Genomic DNA, 20,097 nt, shown 5'->3' with positions numbered 1-20,097 from the left:
CTCGAGTTCTTTTTTTCCTTTTACTTGGGTCGATTGATAACTGGATATTCCCATGCGAGGGCCAACTTCCTGTATTACAAAAACCCAAATCCACTGCTTTACACTTCCTGCTCTGTCATGCTTCCTCTGACCCCTCCCTCCCCCAGATATTTCTCAATCTCTTAGGTTCCCATTACAAATCTTACTATCACGCAGCAGCAGTTTATGTCATTATTTTCATTGACCTTACTTGACCCTTCGTCAGCCGGTGAACTGGTCAGTCAGTAGCCAGATGAGCACAACTTTGTTTGAAGCCCTGTACTTTTCCATGACACATGCGTGACATGCATCCGCTAGAGTGGAGCGCATCAGTCCACTGGTCAATGCTGTGACGCCATCTGGTGTAGACCACAGAGAAAGACAAATCTGAACCTCGGTCATTAGCATCCCTTATTAGAAGTGCTACTTCATTGTTATCACAGTGTAATGTAACTGAATATTCACTTTGAATTTAAATATGATATTATACAACCAAATCTCCCTGACACATCTAAGCCAATCTAACATCAACGAAACTTCACATATGTACTCCATGTTGACTTTATTTCAAGTTTAGGAAATGCAAATAATTTGCCAGAGCAACATTTGACAAATAATGTATAGCCAAAGTATGTAAAATATTGTTTATTTTCAATATAAAACAAGACAATCCTAAAACCCTGATATGTGTGAAAGCGTAAACTGTAGAAAATGTGACAATTGTGAGCAGACGGTATTTGTTATTCTGACTGTTTGATTCTATGTCTCTATCAGCTGGATAATATCCATGCAACCAAAATGGCTTTTTTCCTTGAAAAAAAAAGAGAAAAAAAGAAAAAGTGTAGTGGTATAAGCAAACATAATAATTCCACATTTCAATCTTCAACCTCTTGCTACGTTGATATCCCCCCCCCCCAAACGTGACCTCAAGATTATCTCTAATCTCCTAGCCCTAACTGTTTCACACAGTGATACCGCAGTGTCTTACTCAAAAAGGTAACTGTGTACTTGCATAGCCAGTCGCTATTGATTTGCATTGAAGTACGTGGAGTGTGTTTACTGTGGATGGAAACCTGGAGAGGACAGCAGGGCTATTATATTATGACATGTATCACATTACCGTCTGTCTACAAACAAAAAACCACAGAGGGAAATGTGGTTCTCTTGTACGACATGCATCATAGTTGTACACAAATTCAGCATACAGATGCACAACAACTGCTAAGAAATAGATACACTTTTAAAAAAATTATAAAAATAAAAATTTAAAAAAAAAAGGTACTGAAAACTGCTACAGTAGATAGTAGAAGCCGGGTAACAATAACGTCTCTCTCCGACATCCATCAGGTCCTCTCTCCGACGTCCATCAGGTCCTCTCTCCGACGTCCATCAGGTCCTCTCTCCGACGTCCATCAGGTGCACTGTAGTGAGCGTCCACTTTCTTAGCTCCATTCTGATGATATTGTTATAGCTGTTTATATGCGAGGAGGAAGATGATGACGCAAGTAAGCACCACCATCATCATCACCACTGACACAAGGAGGGAGGCTCTGCATCCTGGTCTATGACACAGTCTCAGCAGTGCCCCGAGCCTTCGCCTCTGCCCCCCCTCTACGTCCCCGCTGCCTCCTGGAGGGCTAGGCAGCCCCACGTCCAGAGAGTGACTAATAGAACGCAGTGAGTTCAAGGGGGGGGGTGCGTCGGTGGTCCTCTTCACCTGCAGCTTGCCCTTGTCGCGGTTGAAGCGGATGCTGTAGACGCGCTGCATGGTCGTGGGGAGGTAAGAAATCACGGCTCGGTCCGTGGTCAGCTTGGGCAACCCCAGGTCGGGTAGCGGTGTGTGGCCCCGGCACAACGGGCACTGGATGGAGTCCGGCTTGGCTGACTTGACATTCATACGGGCCAGGCACTCCAGGCAGAAGGTGTGATTGCACTGGAGCATCTTGGGAGTGCGGAAGACATTGTTGAACTGGCTGAAGCAGATGGCACATTCCAGGTCTGGGGCGCCCTCGTCACGCGGGGGCTGGAAACCGAGTTGAGGCTCCTGGTAGGGGTCCATGCCTGGGACCGGTGGGCAGCAGTGGGAGTTCAGAGGAGCTCTCGGGAATCAACAGGAATGTAGGAGGTCAACTGCCACGGACATGAGACCGCTGGGAACCTGAGGAGGAAAACAACATTGAGGTGATGATGCACCTGTGACATGGCACCTCTTACCCAGGGGTGTATTCATCAGTGCATGCGTTTTGCAATGAAAACATTGCATTTGTTATTGGACAAGTTCAGGTTAGTCCCGTTTGGTTCCTAGTGAATACACCCCAGGGAAGTAAGGTAACGTCAACATAGAAATGCTATGATAATGAAGGAAACATCTCCTATTCTATCTGTAGATAGGAGGCTGTGTTACACAAGAGCAACTGATCAGTCATCAATTACCTACAGAACAATGTGTTGGTCACACACTGGGTATGTCCCAATTATCTCGCCTTCCTCAGAAAATGTGCACTTCCCTTCACTGATTTGAAAGGAAATGACTGGTATATGAAATGTGGTGGAAACTCCCACTAGACCATAAATCCAGTGGGAGGGGGGGGGTGAATGGAATGCAGACCGTTCCATTGACCAGACTGTTTTATTGAGGGAGCCATGTAGAAAATGGGGAGTATCATTTCTATTTAATCTTTATGTTGACAGGGAGTCAAAGCTGAGACCAAGGTCTCTTTTCCAGATGAGCCCTGTTTAGCGCCACAATATACATCAAAATACAGGATACACATTAAACTAAACATCCATATTCACATTAAAATACACATTATAGAGGTAACAATTCCTCAAATGTTAAAGTGCTTCATGGAGAAAAACATTTCTTTAATTTAACGGAGCATTTTCTAAGTTTTGTTAAGAGTTTTGTTAGGAGCCGTGTTGCTCGGTCTGAACATTAACACACATCGCTTGCAGTGCGGTTTTAGAAGCATAAGGACGTCATATTTCATATCGGTGAGAAATCATTTCAAAAACTAAAAAAGGTTAAATAGATACACAACTTTATAGGGTTAGGGTTTCCACATGGCCAGATCTCCATGTTACAGCGCTTGTTTACGGAAAACAGAGTGGCCTACATGTGCTAATTAGCCATCTGTATCTCTGAACACCTGTGTGTAAACATGTTGTCACTGAAAATAAGTCAGCTGCAACTGTGTTAAAACAGTGTACAGTAAGTGTGTATTTTGCATTTGTGAAATAATTTTGATGTGATATGAAAGTAGAGGACTTTGTTTCTAGAACCGTACCACAACTTAGAATCAATTGGCTTCCAGAGCCAATTCACCCTTTAAACAGAACGTGTAAGGTCCCTGGACTATAAGGACTAACATTAGGTTCCTTTAGTCTAATACTGAGCTGTGTCAATAGGTATTGTAATATGGCTCACCAATCTAACTGCAGACCTTGCTGCAGTTTCCTTGATTTTTCTTAAAATGCATGTAAGGTAAACCTGTTTTTGGTGGTTTCATGTAAAGCATACCCCTCTCTCACATTTATGGGTCAAATAAAGTAGTCATAGCAACACATTTATTGTATGCAAAAGAGAAGGACAACTTTAGTTCCGCCAACTACCACTACACTAATATAGGCTACTAGCTGACATTCAGTATGAACTAGTCTATCAATTTAGACAAATACATACAGAAAGGACTGATATCATGTGTAGGCTACATCACCTGAGTGAGAAACACTTTCAAGTTCTTATTTCTTACAGATCAGGCAATGCAACATACACCAATATTCAATTTCCATAAACCCCCAAGAAACAGACCTACTTACTGGTAAAATAGGTGAATGTGGATAATTTGACAGTATGTAATCCGACCTACAAGAGGAAATATTAGACTACATCCTTATTTGACAGTTGTAAGGAGGAGTGACGTCTGATGGGCATTTTGCCCTGAAAGCAGCAGAGGTGGCCAGAAGAAATACAAGCCTGCCGTTTTCACGTCTGAAAGTTTTAACCCCGAGTCCAACTTAAAAACGAAATCATTGTTATGAAATATGGAATGAAAAACTACAGTGGAAGTAGTTACCATGTCTCTCATATAGTCGGTGTTAAAGCGTGATGTTGCCGGTGAAGGACGAGCGCAGGCAGATCCCCTGGAGCAAGGGCAACCAAACTGTTGATCTTTTGGTTGTGATACAATTTCGCTTCAACTCAGCTCCTTCAACTCAGCTCCCAGTATTTGAATACTGTTACAATATGAGGAAACATGTACGGGGTAGCTAGTCAAATGAGCGACTCGGAAATATTAGGCCTACCTGTGTAAACATACTTGGCTCTGTGAGCGGACGTGGGTAGTCATTTGGAAATGCACAAATCTTATATTGGCGTCGTTGCACCTGTAGCGACTTTATGGAGATGAGCGAGTCGACCCACAAAGTCCACATAACACAGACTACTCATTAGTATGGAAAGAAAATGAAAAGTGTCATGGCTGATACAAAGGCTGTAGATAGATAGGCCCTATCGTATGAAGTTACGTGGCAGTACAGGATTTTATATAAATAATTGGATGTCCGAAAAACCTTGCTTGGCGAAGACATTTGATGAGGATAATTATTGTAAAATGTGAGTAGTAGGCCTATCTAAAAAAAGCTTAGGTGGCTGTTCATGTTTTTGAATATTTTTATTGGTAGAAATGTAAGGACAGGACAAATGTAAGGACAGGACAAATGTACTGACAGGACAAATGTACTGACAGGAGAAATGTAAGGACAGGACAAATGTACTGACAGGAGAAATGTAAGGACAGGACAAATGTACTGACAGGAGAAATGTAAGGAGTAGGGTTGGGGGAGGAGGTCAATCTAATCCTAGATCTGAACATAGGGGAAAATTCAACCTGGAGCTGTAGGTAAAGACAAATGAGACCTGTCTCTGTCACCCCCCCCCCCCCCCCTCCATCGTTTTGAGGGTGTCCACTAAGGACTCAGAGATTGAAGCATTGTCATTCCATTGGTGAGATTAGTGAATGTGTTGGCATTGGTAAAACAAAAGACTGACAAACAGTAACAATCAGATTTATTAGATCAAACATAAAGACCAACACAGACAGAGCTAACACAACGGGACCCACACACCCCTTCTCTTATTCTATTCAAATATGGTTTGCATCCCAAATTACACCCTATTCCCTGTTTAGTGCACTACTTTTGAACAAGACCCATAGGGCTCTGGTCCAAAGTAGTGCACCAAATAGGGTATAGGGTCCCATTTGTGACGTAACTAAAGGAGACAATGGGACGGTTAGATTCCAACCAAGAGCATCATTGATTATTACACAAAACAGTGGCATCTCATGCTTGTGGCTCCTCACCATGCCACTCATGGTTGACACTGATGCAATTTTTGTATGCATACTAAACAAAAATATAAACGCAACAATTTTGCTGAGTTACAGTTCATATAAGGAAATCAGTCAATTGAAATAAATTCCTTAGGTTCTAATCTATGGATTTCACATGACTGGGCAGTGGTGCAGCCATGGGTGGGCCTGGGAGGGCATAGGCCCACCCACTTGGGAGCCAGGACCAGCCGATCAGTTTGATGAGTTTTCCCCCACAAAAAGGCTTTATTACAGACAGAAATACTCCCGCAGGTGAAGAAGCTGGGTGTGGAGGTCGTGGTTACACATGGTCTGAAGTTGTGAGGCCGGTTAGACATACTGCCAAATTCTCTAAACCGACGTTGGATGTGGCTTATGGTAGAGAAATTGACATTCAATTCTCTGGCAACAGCTCTGGTGGACATTCCTGCAGTCAGCATGCCAATTGCACACTTGATATCTGTAGCATTGTGTTACTAAACTGCACATTTTAGAGTGGCCTTTTATTGTCCCCAGCACAAGGTGCAGCTGTGTAATAATCGTGTGGTTTAAATCAACTTCTTGATATGCCACACCTGTCAGGTGGATGGATTATCTTGACAAAAGGATCAAATATTCACTAACAGGGACAAAAAAAAAAAATTTATGCACAACATTTTTGAGAAATAAGCATTTTGTTCATATGGAACATTTCTGGGATCTTTTTATTTCAGCTCATGAAAACATGGGCCCACCACTTTACATGTTGCTCTTTATATTTTTTCATTCGGTGTATGTTTGTATGACACCAACAGGCTCCTGAACAGCTTCTATCCCTAAGCCGTAAGACTGCTAAATAGCTAACAAAATGGCTACATGGGCTTTCTGAGTTGACCCGTGTATTTTATTTTTTGCACTGTCTCCATGCACACTCACAGGACTCTAGTCACGTACACACACACACTCGCATACAATCATAATTTACGCTGCTGCTACGCTGTTTATCATATATCCCGATGCCTAGTCACCTTACCCCTATACATATCTGCCTCTTATCACTCCAGTATCCCTGCACATTGTTAATATGGTATTGGAACTGACCCTGTATATAGCTTCTTACTTTGCGTTCTTCTTATTTTTGTTCTACCTTGTGTTCTTTTTTTTGTGCTACATTTGGAGCTCGCAAGAAAAGGCATTTCACTGTACTTGTGCACATGACATTAAAACTTGAAACTGTATGGGATGTGTTCCCATCAGAATGTGTTAGCCATGTAACTGGCCAGTTAACTCCTGTAGCTAAAGCCCTTTCATGATGTGTTGGTATAGTGTCTCTCCGTGCCGATCCAATTCCTCAGAGGTAACTATCTACAGCAGGGATTCCCAAACTGTTTTGACCCGCAACCCCACTTTGATATGAAAAATGTTTTCGCGACCCCACCATTTGAAAAAAATAAATAAAAAAGTGACGTAATCAACAGCCAATGTTAACTTGTAAAATTTGGGCTATGACAGTCTATTACAAATCAGTTTGACAGTACTTTTGGCAGTATTTCAATCTGAAGGACATATGTTTTGAAATGACTGAAATGCATCGGGAAGTTCAGAAGATCATCAGCCAATCATTTTATACTGTATCATTTTCTGTGAAGAAAATGACATCGTCATTGATGTTATTTTCCCCCCCAGTCTGATTTAGTGCTTGGTCTTGTCCACGCTGTTCTAATGAGTTCTGCTTGTCGGACTTGTCCATTCTGTTCTAAATGAGTCCTGCTTGTGGGCATTGCAGAAGGGAAGACACACATGTGTTCCTGAGAGTCTTATCATTCAGTGATTGGGGGGGGGGGGTCATAATATTTTGTAGCTTAAACCATTCGAAAGATGGAGCCACATTTGTAGGAAGAAAACAGAACCGCTCTGTTTATTACAACCATATCTAGCGACTACCGGAGGTTACTGATGTAATCCCGCTTCTATTAACCAAGCGCAAATTTAACATTTTATTTCAGAGTTTCTCTCGAGACCCCTATTTTCAAAACTTGTGAGCCCAAAAGGGGTCGCGACCCCTAGTTTGGCAAACGCTGAAAGCCCCTTGGTGTGGCAGTATCTCAGTCAGTTTAATACAAATACATTGCATTCCATAAGTTACATTTTTGCCAACGTAATAACGGAGTATGTCACAGAAGTCGAATATTACAACCCGGGTCGACATTAGCACTGCCGAGTTGCGCTGTAGCTCAGTTGGTAGAGTATGGCGCTTGCCACACCAGGATAGTGGGTTCGATTCCCGGCACCAGTCATACGTAAAAAAAATTATATATGCACGCATGACTAAGTCATCACTTTGGATAAAAGCGTCTGATAAAATGTAGCATAAATTTGTTATTATATTATTAAAATGGGGTCGTGAAGCCATTTCAAATAAACTGTCGTAAGAACGTAAGTGTCAATCTCCTCCTGTGAAGTTTCACCCTAGTCCGGTCTGAAGTAGACACTTTATTAGAGTGGGACACGACTGGGGTGTATTCATTAGTGTACAACGTAGCAAAATGCATTTTGCAACTGAATATTTTGCAATGAACATTTGCGCTTATTGGACAAGTTCAGTTTAGTCCCTCCACATTTCGGGCCCGTTTGGTTCCTAGTGAATACACCCCTGCTCTAAACGATTCATGATTTATTTGTCCGCTCTATTTTTATAGTGGTTACACTTTTTCCTAAACTATCTGATTAACGATTCAACAATTGTCTACTTACAGTTAGCAATTTGGCTAATTGTACGTGCTAAAGCTATCACTATCCACTTAGTCTCCAAACATCCAAAACATTTCTGTTGTACCAAGACATTCCAAAGCAGTTGGGCCTCGCCTGATGCTCTGAGTACAATGTCTAGGGCTCTCCCTGATTTAGAATGACTCGCAGGGGTCTTCTCCCATCAGTTGACCCAGGGATGGTGTCTCCTGATCAGGTCCATCTGACTTAAAGGGCCCCGCTGGCTTGGAGGTCTGTGTGGCCCACAGTGTAGGGGATTTGGGGTTTCGGGTTACCGTGCCGGCACCGGTCCTGTGCCCTCATCAGAAGCGCGCCACCTCCTTTAGGTCCAGCCCATCCTTGTGATGGTGGAGTATGTGGAGCCCTGTGTTAAAGCTGGCACACAGCAGACTGCTGGAGTCACTTGGGGCCAAAGACACCAAAGGACCTGATCCATCCAGGGTCAGAGTGGTCAGACAGGCTTCGGAGAGAGAAAGAGTGACAAGGAAAATAGGAAAGAACCAAGAAGAATAAACATGATGAGAAGAGAGAGGCCATTTAGCTCACTAGGGTAGGGCATCGTAGGGTAGTGTAGGGCAGTGTTACCTGCAGTGTTTTGATCCCAGATTTTGACTGAGCAGTCGTGAGACGAGGACGCTACGAGCGCAGGGCCCCCGGGGCTGGAGGGCAGGAACACACAGCAAGCGGTGGTCTCACGGTGGCCCCGGTACTCCACCACCTTACAGCCAGGCTGCCTGAGGTCCCAAAGCTACAAACACACACAGAAAACACATGAGTGATGTGGGTTTCACACAGTAACAATACTCCGGAGGGACGGGCTTCATTTCAATTCTCTACAGGAGTGTGAACTTGTACACTTCCCCCTCATCAATTTAAAAGGGATGGACAGGTGTGAGCAACATGGTAGAAACTTCCTTCAGTCATTCTTGCACCAAACCAATGCCTTTCATTGGGGGGGGGGTGAACAAGTGCACAGTTCTGGAAAAGGATAGAGAATTGGAAACCCAGACAGGGTTGAAGGGGACTCACCGTAGCCTCACAGCCTTGGCCTCCGAAGCCATTGCTGCTGGACAGGAGGTGGTTACCGTTGGCGCTGATGTCACAGTGTGTCTGGATGTATTGCTTGGCTGGGAACGTGTTAGTGACCTGCCAGGTACGACTGTCCCACACCCTGCACATTCAAAATGCATGTATCAACCTGGAGCACTGCATTCAGAGGCTGGTGGGAGGAGCTATAGGAGGACAGGCTCATTGTAATGGCTGGAATGGATTAAATGGAACGTTATCAAACACATTAAACATATGGAACATTCATTCCATTCCAGCCTATACAATGAGCCCGTCCTCCTATAGCTCCTCCCACTAGCCTCCTCTGACTGCATTACACACAGTAACACTGTTAGTGATCATACCCTGAGGGACTACCAACAGCATATAGCCTGGGGGCCAGTCTGTCGTCCTATAGCCTGGGGGCCAGTCTGTCGTCCTATAGCCTGGGGGCCAGTCTGTTACTGTTCTCTTGCAAACTCATTATGGAATTGGTATTCAAAACATGTTTGGCTTGACAATGAAGTAGGTAAAAGCACCGACAGATTTGGGACCAGGCTATAACAACTTACCTGATGGTTTTATCCTCGGATGTCTGAACGATGGAGCTGCTCTCAGGTACCCAGCACACATGAGTAACCTGAAAAAGAGTCAGGCTCTATACGAATGATCATACGGAATAATATTTACAATACTTTTTTGTGTATGTAATAATATAACGTTTAGTAGTGTGCAAGATGCATCTACATTTTGTATGCTTTAAATGCCAGGATGTCATACTCATTTCCCCTTTTCATATAGTGTGAATTCCTTAAAGGGATATTTTACTTCAAAATAAATAAATAAATAAATATATATATATAGTTTATTAGTCCATTGTTGATATGATCCTAAAAATGTTGCATGTCAGCAGTAACATTTAAGATAGGGCACTTTCAGTACAAATTAAAAAGTGAGATGGTGCAAAGTATGCAAAACGCATCACCAAACTTTGTGATTTCACTTTAACATATTCATGAATTAAATTGCCTTTCCATTATGACGGTGCAACAGACGACACTTCCTCAGTATGGAGCTGTAGTATGTTCATCATTTGTACTAGTATAACTTTTTACTAAACCGTGTTTCTAAATAGTATGCAGTACTGTTAGTGCCTAGTAAATACTTATAGTAAACAGTATGAAGTATGATAATTTGGACACAGGGTATGAGATATCATCCTACCTTTATAAACCCTTTTTATAGTACCCTCAAATCAAGGGACAGAAGAGTCACTTACCAGGTTTCTGGAGACTGTGTTCTTATGCACACGCTCGCCAGACTCAATGTCCCAGAGGCACATGGAGTTGTCACGGGAACCAGTGCACAGCCTCGACCCATCTAACGAAAATACAAGTATGGTTTACACACACAGGTATTTATTATGGTGTTTGATAAGGTGTTAATGCAAGTGTTTGAGGGGTGAAGGGGGAAGTTGTCCCTAGACGCTGATCTTGAATTTTCCCCACTAATAGTTAAAGGTTAAGATTGGGTGAGGAGGGAAATCTGATTCTAGATCTGCACCTAGGGGAAACTTCACCCTGTTTCTACCTGGACTGACGGCCAGCCCGTTGACCACCAGCTCATGGCCACAGAACTCCTGGATGGGCTCGTCCCCCTGGTTGAGGTCCCACATCATAACACTCTTGTCTCGAGACGCACTGAAGATCCAGGTGCTGCCAGGAAAACACTCCACCTGGGAGAGAGAGAGAGGGGGGAGGAGACTCGATAATTAGATACAGAATATCTACAAAACACACACAAAAAAAGGTATTGTAGCGAAACGTCGACGACAACAAATGTGCAGAGGTAAAATCGTGTGTGGAAGATGTATTTTTCTACTGTTACTCCCAGCACCACAATTGATATCTATTCTAAAGACTACAAACACACTAATAAAACAACGGCAGGCATCCATTCAATAGCCACAGCCACATTGCACCCTCTTTCTTCAACTACCTCAGAGTGCACTGGCTGTTTACCTTGGTAACCTCTCTGTTGTGACCTTGGAATGACTGACATAACTTCCCTCCTCTCCAGTCATACACAACCACTGCCTGGGGAGAGATGAGACAGATTAGCAGTCAGTTTCCTGTACTATATTGTCACTCGTAAAACACATGCATAAAACCTAGTCAATTTACTCACCATGTCACCTCCTCCAGACACACAGAGGTCTGAGGTCAGGTTGGTGACACAGTTGACGGCGTCACGGTGGGCGGGTTCATACTGTATCACCTGACTAACAGCAGCATCCTCGCCATCACCTTTGGTCGCCCTGCAGAGGCACAGTACAATTGCACAATGATCTATTAGACCTATTTGAGGTATGTCATGGGATTGTTACAATGTGAACCAAGCACCTCACAGATTATCTGATCAATAAAACATCAGGAGTCTGTCTTAAACAGGTTTAGGTATGGGGTCACTCAGCCTGTGTTGATGTTGCTGGCTGTCTTACCTGTACAGTTCAGAGCGCGACCGTCGGAACTTGCTCTGAAGTTTCCCCATTTTTGTGTCAGCACAACCTGGCTGTGGAAGCAAGCAGGGCTACCACCCAGGTCCCCAACCCATATGAGCAGATTAGGGTAGTGTTATTCTTCAACTGTCAACCACCTTCTGCTGAAATATCAACCCAATACACAGATTAATGCAACGTGCACCCACTATGTCACTTGACACCATTACAGTAGTCTACCTATTCAACTGTGTGATGATGTAAACACTCCATGAGCTAAATAAATAAACCGGGCGACAGACAGAAGGAAGCTTTATTCAGAAAGGAGGGTGAAATCCTATTATGATTACTGCCACATCGCATTAACCCAACCGACGACGACACAACTTCCATAGCTGTAGCAGTGTTATTCGGACACACATACCAGGTTAACGATACTTTCAATGGTAAACAGATAAAATATATATTTTTTTTTTACAGCGACTTGTCGAGCTAAAACAGGTGGTGGCAAGCCAGATCGATTTTTGCTTACCTGCCCAGCTGGGGTGCGTAATTGACTATGACTACTAAGCTAGCTAGCTGCTGGCTAGCTAGCTTGCTAACTTAATCTTGTTTTATCTCTCATGCCACGAGATGTGAATGAGCTAGCTAGCACGCGACGAAGCATAATTGTGATAAATTAGACAACTTTACTCCCTTCTCGCAGATAAACTGTACTCCCGTTCCGGAATTCGTAAACTTTCGCCGTAGATTTCCTCAAAAAAAGCTTCTTTTTTTTGCCGCGAACTCATCGCACTATTCACTTCCTAGCGACGCTTTCTCTGTTACCAGGCGAACTGAGGTCACCTGACACAGAGGGAGGAGCAACGTTCACACAATAGCTTTCTAATAGTCTACTACCAAATAAAAGTCCGTGCTCTCATTTTCTGTGATTTTCTGCAATTAAGCTAGTGGCGTGGCAAGGCCCCGTAAGATGATGTAACCCAATATTGCAAGCTCTTATGTTGCTTAAACTATTTTCCCTACATAAAGAAACAAACATTAGGATATATTAAAGCATTTTGGAAATATAGACCTGTAAACACAGATACAAAAGTAAGAAATATCAACTATTCATATTTTTGATGATTGTAAACTTTAGTTTACAAGCTCTCATTTAGTGCTGTATGGTCCTACCTGATAAAAAATACATACAGTAACATTTATTAGTATTTTTTTTTAATGTTGTAGCTATTGTAATCTAGTCTGAGTACCAGTCATGTGGCAGTCCAATTCCATGGTCTAGTAACTGCCTTAGGGGATGGCTAATGGTGGAGTGGGCCTCTCAAGGACATTTATGGGAGATTCAGAATGGCATTCACATTGGCATTTCTAGTCAATGAGTGTCAGGTTGTGTTGGTTCCTTGTAGTGAACACCTGCTTTGTGCGCTTGTTATATGTGGTTCCATCCTCTCCATACACCATAACTATCACCACGCCAACATGGCAATTCCAGGGCAGACAGCCAGGATGGTGGACACCACAGGATAAGAGTACACTGGAACATCCCAATATGCATCACAAATGCAGTGAGCCAACGGAAGGTCATATTGGACTAGCAATGAATCAAAGTTCACTTCTAAATGATCAGGTGACTTAAGGGGCAAGTTTGAGGGGCAAGTTGTAGACCTAGTGAGAGGGTGTCAGAGTCCTAGGTCGAATTCTCTTTCCTTTCAAATAAAAGTTCATTGTCGCGTACACTGTTTAGCTGATGTTATAGCGGGCGCAGCGAAATGCTTATGTTTACTAGCTCCTAAAAATGCAGTAACATGTAAAGCAAGTACACAAATAATCAAAAATGTAACAAGAAAGGGGCCTCCCAGCGGTCTACGGCATGCCGCATTGTTGTGGCGTCACTACAGCCTGTGTCACAACTGGCTCGGGTTAAGCGATCCGGTGCTAAGACGCGTGGTTTGGCGGGTCATGTTTCGGAGGACGTGTGACTCGATCTTTGCTTCTCCGGAGTTGCAGCGGTGAGACAAGATCGTAATTGGATATCAAGAAATTGGGGAGAAAAAGAGTTAAAATTACAAAAATGATCCAATTAACAACTCAAATAGCACTGCAACAGTAATCCAAATGCTATCTGTATGAACACTGAGTGTACAAAACATTAAGAACATCTGCTCTTTCCATGACATAGCTTTCACCTGGTCAGTCTATGATCCCTTATTGATGTCGCTTGTTAATTAAATCCACTTCAAAATTAAATCCACTTCAATCAGTATAGATGAAGGGGAGGAGACCGGTTAAAGAAGGATTTTTAAGCCTTGAGACAACTGAGATATGAATTGTGTATGTGTGCCATTCAGAGGGTGAATGGGCAAGACAAAAGATTTAACTGCATTTGAACAGGGTATGGTTGTAGATTCTAGGCACACCAGTTTGTGACAAGAACTTCAAACCTGCTGGGTTTTTCACACTCAACAGTTTCCCATGAGTAGACAGAGATTGTACTGTCTCAACCTGTCTGCCCTGGTCTCTACCAGTGGTGGAAAAAGTACCCAATTGTCATACTTGAGTAAAAGTAAAGATGCCTTAATAGAAAATGACTCAAGTAAAAGTGAGAGTCACCCACTAAAATACTACTTGAGTAAAAGTGTAAAAGTATTTGGTTTTATATATATTTAAGTATCAAAAGTACATTTAAAATTCCCTATATTAAGCAAACCAGAAGGCACCATTTTCTTGTTTATTTAATTTACGGATAGCCAGGGGTACACTCCAACACTCAGACATCACTTACAAACGAAGCATGTGTTTAGTGAGTCCGCCAGATCAGAGGCAGTAGAGATGACCAGGGATGTTCTCTTGATAAGTGTGTGCATTGTACCATTTTTCTGTCCTGCTAAGCATTCAAAATGTAATGAGTACTTTTGGGTGTCGGAAAATGTATGAAGTAAAAAGTTCATCATTTTCATTAGGAATGTAGTGAAGTAAAAGTAAAAGTTGTCACAAATATAAATAGTAAAGTACAGATACCCCAAAAAACGACTTAAGTAGTACTTTCAAGTATTTTTTTTACTTAATTACTTTACACCACTGCAAGCTAGGGACTCTGAGACTAAACCCCTCCCTCTTCAACTGGATCCTGGACTTCCTGACGGGCCACCCCCATACATTTCTATATTATTAATTCCGTTCCTTTACTTAGATTTGTGTGTATTAGGTATTTGTTGTGAAATTGCTATATTTACCCTGCCTTCATGTACATACAGTTGAAGTCGGAAGTTTACATACACCTTACCCAAATACATTTAAACTCAGTTTTAAACAATTCCTGACATTTAATCCTAGTAAAAATGTCCTGTCTTAGGTCAGTTAGGATCACCACTTTATTTTAAGTATGTGAAATGTCAGAATAATAGTAGAGAGAATGATTTATTTCAGCTTTAATTTCCTTCATCACATTCCCAGTGGGTCAGAAGTTTACATACACTCAATTAGTATTTGGTAGCGTTGCCTTTAAATTGTTTAACTTGGGTCAACCGTTTGGGGTAGCCTTCCACAAGCTTCCCACAATAAGTTGGGTGAATTTTTACATACACTGAGGTTGGAGTCATTAAAACTCATTGTTCAACCACTCCACAAAATTATTGTTAACAAACTATTTACATTTTAGTCATTAAGCAGACACTCTTATCCAGAGCGACTTACAGTAGTGAATGCATACATTTCATGCATTTTTTTTTTGTACTGGCCCCCCGTGGGAATCGAACCCACAACCTTAGCATTGCACACACCATGCTCTACCAACTGAGCCACAGGGAAGACACTTATTGCCAAAACATATAGTTTTGGCAAGTCGGTTAGGACATCTACTTTGTGCATGACACAAGTAATTTTTCCAACAATTGTTTACAGTCAGATTATTTCACTTATAATTCACTGTATCACAATTCCAGTGGGTCAGAAGTTTACAAACACTAAGATGACTGTGCCTTTAAACAGCTTGGAAAATTCCAGAAAATTATGTCATGGCTTTAGAAGCTTCTGATAAGCTAATTGACATAATTTGAGTCAATTGGAGCTGTACCTGTGGATGTATTTCAAGGCCTACCTTCAAACTTAGTGCTTCTTTGCTTGACATAATGGGAAAATCAAAAGAAATCAGCCAAGACCTCAGAAGGAAAAAAAATGTAGACCTCCACAAGTCTGGTTCATCCTTGGGAGCAATTTCCAAATGCCTGAAGGTACCATGTTCATCTGTACAAACAATAGTACGCAAATATAAACACCATGGGACCATGCAGCCATCATACTGCTCAGGAAGGAGATGCGTTCTGTCTCCTAGAGATTAATGTACTTTGATGTGAAAAGTGCAAATCAATCCCAGAACAAGAGCAAAGGACCTTGTGAAGATGCTGGAGGAAAAAGGTAAAAAAATATCTATATTATCAGTAAAACGAGTTCTATATTGACAGCCTGAAAGGCCACTCAGCAAGGAAGAAGCCACTGCTCCAAAACCGCCATAAAAAAGCCAGACTATGGTTTGCAACTGCACATGGGGACAAAGATCGTACTTTTTGGAGAAATGTCCTCTGGTCTGATGAAACAAAAATTTAACTGTTTGGCCATAATGGCCATCGTTATGTTTGGAGGAAAAAGGGGGAGGCTTGCAAGCCAAAGAACACCATCCCAACCGTGAAGCATGGGGGTGGCAGCATCATGTTGTGGGGGTGCTTTGCTGCAGGAGGGACTGGTGCACTTCACAAAATAGATGGCATCATGAGGTCGGAAAATGATGTGGATATATTGAAGCAACATCTCAAAACATCAGTCAGGAAGATAAAGCTTGGGTCTTCCAAATGGACAGTGACCCCAAGAATACTTCCAAAGATGTGGCAAAATGGCTTAAGGACAACAAAGTCAAGGTATTGGAGTGGCCATCACAAAGCCCTGACCTCAATCCGGTAGAGAATTTGTTGGCAGAACTGAAAAAGTGTGTGCGAGCAAGGAGGCCTACAAACCTGACTCAGTTACACCAGCTCTGTCAGGGGGAAGGAGCCAAAATTCACCCAACTTATTGTGGAAGGCTACCCAAAACCTTTGACCCAAGTTAAACAAATCAAAGGCATTGCTACCAAATACGAATTGAGTGTATGTAAACCTCTCACCCACTGGAAAAGTGATGAAAGAAACAAAATCTGAAATAAATGATTCTCGCTACTATTATTCTGACATTTCACATTCTTAAAATAAAGTGGTAATCCTAACTCACCTAAAACAGGGAATTTTTACTAGCATTAAATGTCAGGAATTGTGAAATATGGAGTTTAAATGTATTTGGCTAAGGTGTATGTAAACTTCTGACTTCAACTGTAGCACCACATTGATCTGGTACTCCCAGTATATAGCTCCACATTGATCTGGTACTGGTACTCCCTGTAGATAGCTCCACATTGTCTGGTACTGGTACTTCCTGTATATTGCTCCACATTGATCTGGTACTTCCTGTATATACTGTAGCTCCATTCTTGGGTATTTTATTATTAGTGTTACTGTTATATTTATAGACTCTGCATTGTTGTGAAGGGCTCTTAAGTAAGCATTTCACTGTTATATTTGGCACATGTGACAAATACAATCTGAATTGATTTTTATTTGCTGATTACAATAGCCACAACAAATAAAATAAAAACGTAACTGTATGCGCTTTTTACTTGGAAAGTTGTCTATTGATCAGCAAAAAGTGACATTCATCATGAATATGAAAAGTTGATATTTCCAGCTATTCTATCTGTGTATTTACAAGTCTATATTTCCAAAATGCTTTAATATATCCTCTCCTATATCCCGCAGACAAGGATGTGTTTTTAGGATGAATATCTGGGAAATATGAGAGAGAGAGAGAGAGAGAGAATAACAACAAGAATCTTGACATCCGAAGTATGAACTTCGGAGCAGGTGGCCTGTTAAGGGAGTCATCTCCGGGGTGTCGATGAAACTTGAGGTTTAGATACCTAAGGAAGAGAAGAACAGGTGCGGTTAGTGCCCGTCGCCTGACCAGAATGGTGAATGGAGAGTCTGTCAGTTCTTTTTGTTTTTCTGACAATGAACACCTCCCTACACAGTTTAAAGCTAGGCTAGTTAAGGTGTGTGAGGAAGCTGTATTCTTAAGATCGGAGAGAAGAAGATAAGTGCTGCAGTTGTGGTGGAGATCATGATCCAGTTATTGGAGTGTCTTATAAGTCTGTATCAGATCCGGCCGTGATTGGGAGTCCCGTAGGGCGGCGCACAGTTGGCCCAGCGTCGTCCGGGTTTTGCCATGGTAGGCCGTCATTGTAAATAATAATTTGTTCTTAACTGACTTGCCTAATTAAATAAAGGTTACTTTTTTTAATCAAAAATGGTGAATCTCCTAGGCAACGAAAAGAAGCACGTGACAATGTTGAAGATATGGCCGCAGATGCACCACAGTGAATGTGTGCCAAGCAAGACAACAGGATACTCTGTGTGTTTTAAAAAGGTGGATTTTGTAGCGTTTATTTGTAAATGTTACCAACTGTACGGAATGTATCAAAGAAATTTGAAAGACTTTGGACATCGTTGTTGCTGCAATTGAAAAGTATCTGGGACTTCAGGACTTTACAACGGAAAATCCAAAGGGGTATCGGCAATGGAAGATGACAGTCTTTAGGCGTATGGATATTTTCCCACCCCCACAATGTTCCTTTTTTGGGATCTTTGTTTTCATCCCGCACAGTAGGTGGCGGCAATACACCTTTTTGGGCGTAGTCTGCCAATAAACCAAGAAGAACTGTGGAAATCGGTGGAAATGATGCTTGTTTCTATGTCCATAGATTAAGTGATTGAGGCCAAAAGGATGATCAGTAGGAAAGAGGGTCAAATAAATGAAAGCTTCTCAGTGCTGCTGAGGTTTGAGAAGGTTGTGACTGCTACAGATGGGATTCCTTAGTTTTAATGTCCAAGAATTTGTACCATCCAAATGGTGGTGTTTTAAATGCCAAAGAATGGGATATGTAGCTTCTCAATTTAAAGGAAAGTAAAGATGTGCCAAGTGTGGAGGGGAACATGATTACTGTGAATGTGAAAGCTAAATGTTTTAATTGTCGGGGGAACACAGTTCAGCATTTGGTGGATACCAGGTGCAGAGAAGCTAGAGAGGCCCAGAGATCTAGAATCACTCACAATGTCTCTTATGCATATGTAACAGGGCTGGTTATGTTTCCACTTGACACTGCAGAAATGTATATCCAATGTTTATGTATTCCTATTGATTGGTTGAGTTTACATATCAATAAGGTGTTGTGCCATTGGTCATACTTGAAGATAGGGGGAGATCGCCAACATAAATTCTTCCCAGTCTGATATTGATGTAGGTCACGTTCTGAAATACTGTATTGTATTTTCATATTTACAATGTGTACGAGTTCACTATGGACATGTCCTGATCTACCCCATAATGTTTAAGTGAAATGATGTTACTAGAAAATGTTTGAAATTCGTAAAAAATGTAAAGCTGAAATGTCTTGAGTGAATAATTATTCAACCCCTTTGTTATGGCAAGCCTAAGTAAATTCATGAGTAAACATGTGCATACCAATTCACACAATAAGTTGCATGAACTCTGTGTTCAATAATAGTCGTTAGCATGATTTTTGAATGACTACCTCATCTCTGTACCCCACACATACAATTAGCTATATAAGGTCACTGAATCGAGTAGTGAATTTCAAGCACAGATTCAACCACAAAGACCAAGGAGGTTTTTCAATGCCTCGCAAAGAAGGGCACCGATTGGTAGATGTGTAAAAATGATGTGTGTATATATACGTGTGTGTGTGTGTGTGTGTGTGCGTGCGTGCGTGCGTGCGTGCGTGTGTGTGTGTGTGTGTGTGTGTGTGTGTACGGTACCTGTTAGATATTGGGGGCTTCCTGGGATGTGCTTTTGGATGTTATTGCTGTAAGAGTGAGTTAGCTAGCATGCTCTTATAGGATGCTATTGCTGTAAGAGTGAGTTAGCTAGCATGCGCTAATAGGATGTTATTGCTGTAAGAGTGAGTTAGCTAGCATGCTCTAATTGTAATGGTTTCCATTAGCTTCTTGCTAATTCACAGTTATTTTCCGGCTAACAGACAAATCACACATCTACAGCCAAGTACGATCACATCTGTTACACTGGTGTCGAGACCAGTGTTCTTGTGTTCGCTGGACAGCTGTTACAAATAAATGCAAAGAGTTATGCTTGGGGCAAATATAACACAACACGTCACTGAGTACGACTCTTCATATTTTCAAGCATGGCGGTGGCTCCATTATGTTATGGGTATGCTTGTCATCAGCAAGGACTAGGGAGTTTTTGGGGATAAAAAGAAACAGAATCCAGCTAAGCACAGGCAAAATCCTATGTTG

The 20,097-nt window shown here is 42.0% G+C and overlaps 2 protein-coding genes across 5 annotated transcripts; both read right to left on the bottom strand.

Annotated features, from left to right (window-relative positions):
- Positions 1-650: 650 nt before the first annotated feature.
- Positions 651-4,309, bottom strand: LOC106585890 (RING finger protein 223). Its single transcript, XM_014172609.2, has 2 exons — positions 4,095-4,309; positions 651-2,176 (listed from the first exon to the last, which is right to left on the bottom strand). The coding sequence occupies exon 2, from the start codon at positions 2,075-2,077 to the stop codon at positions 1,484-1,486; it is 594 nt and encodes a 197-aa protein (XP_014028084.1). The 5' UTR covers positions 2,078-2,176; positions 4,095-4,309; the 3' UTR covers positions 651-1,483.
- Positions 4,310-5,069: 760 nt separating this feature from the next.
- On the bottom strand, positions 5,070-12,523 carry wdr31 (WD repeat domain 31). Of its 4 annotated transcripts, none has more exons than XM_014172636.2 (10): positions 12,215-12,523; positions 11,686-11,846; positions 11,373-11,502; positions 11,207-11,281; positions 10,776-10,920; positions 10,465-10,565; positions 9,758-9,825; positions 9,168-9,309; positions 8,724-8,886; positions 5,070-8,598 (listed from the first exon to the last, which is right to left on the bottom strand). In XM_014172636.2, exons 2-10 carry the CDS (start codon positions 11,733-11,735, stop codon positions 8,441-8,443), a joined length of 1,032 nt encoding a protein of 343 aa, XP_014028111.1. In that variant the 5' UTR covers positions 11,736-11,846; positions 12,215-12,523; the 3' UTR covers positions 5,070-8,440. The 4 variants fall into 4 exon arrangements, with proteins under 4 accessions (XP_014028111.1, XP_014028113.1, XP_014028114.1 ...); XM_014172638.2 differs by having other exon boundaries at positions 11,686-11,843; positions 12,215-12,521; XM_014172639.2 differs by having other exon boundaries at positions 11,686-11,774; positions 12,215-12,521.
- Positions 12,524-20,097: the final 7,574 nt, after the last annotated feature.

This window comes from Salmo salar, chromosome ssa24 (genome assembly GCF_905237065.1).
Source record: "Salmo salar chromosome ssa24, Ssal_v3.1, whole genome shotgun sequence".
NCBI classification, from domain to species: Eukaryota; Metazoa; Chordata; class Actinopteri; order Salmoniformes; family Salmonidae; genus Salmo; species Salmo salar.
The sequence above is the reverse complement of the archived record's forward strand: the minus strand, read 5'-3'. Positions and strand labels throughout refer to the sequence as shown.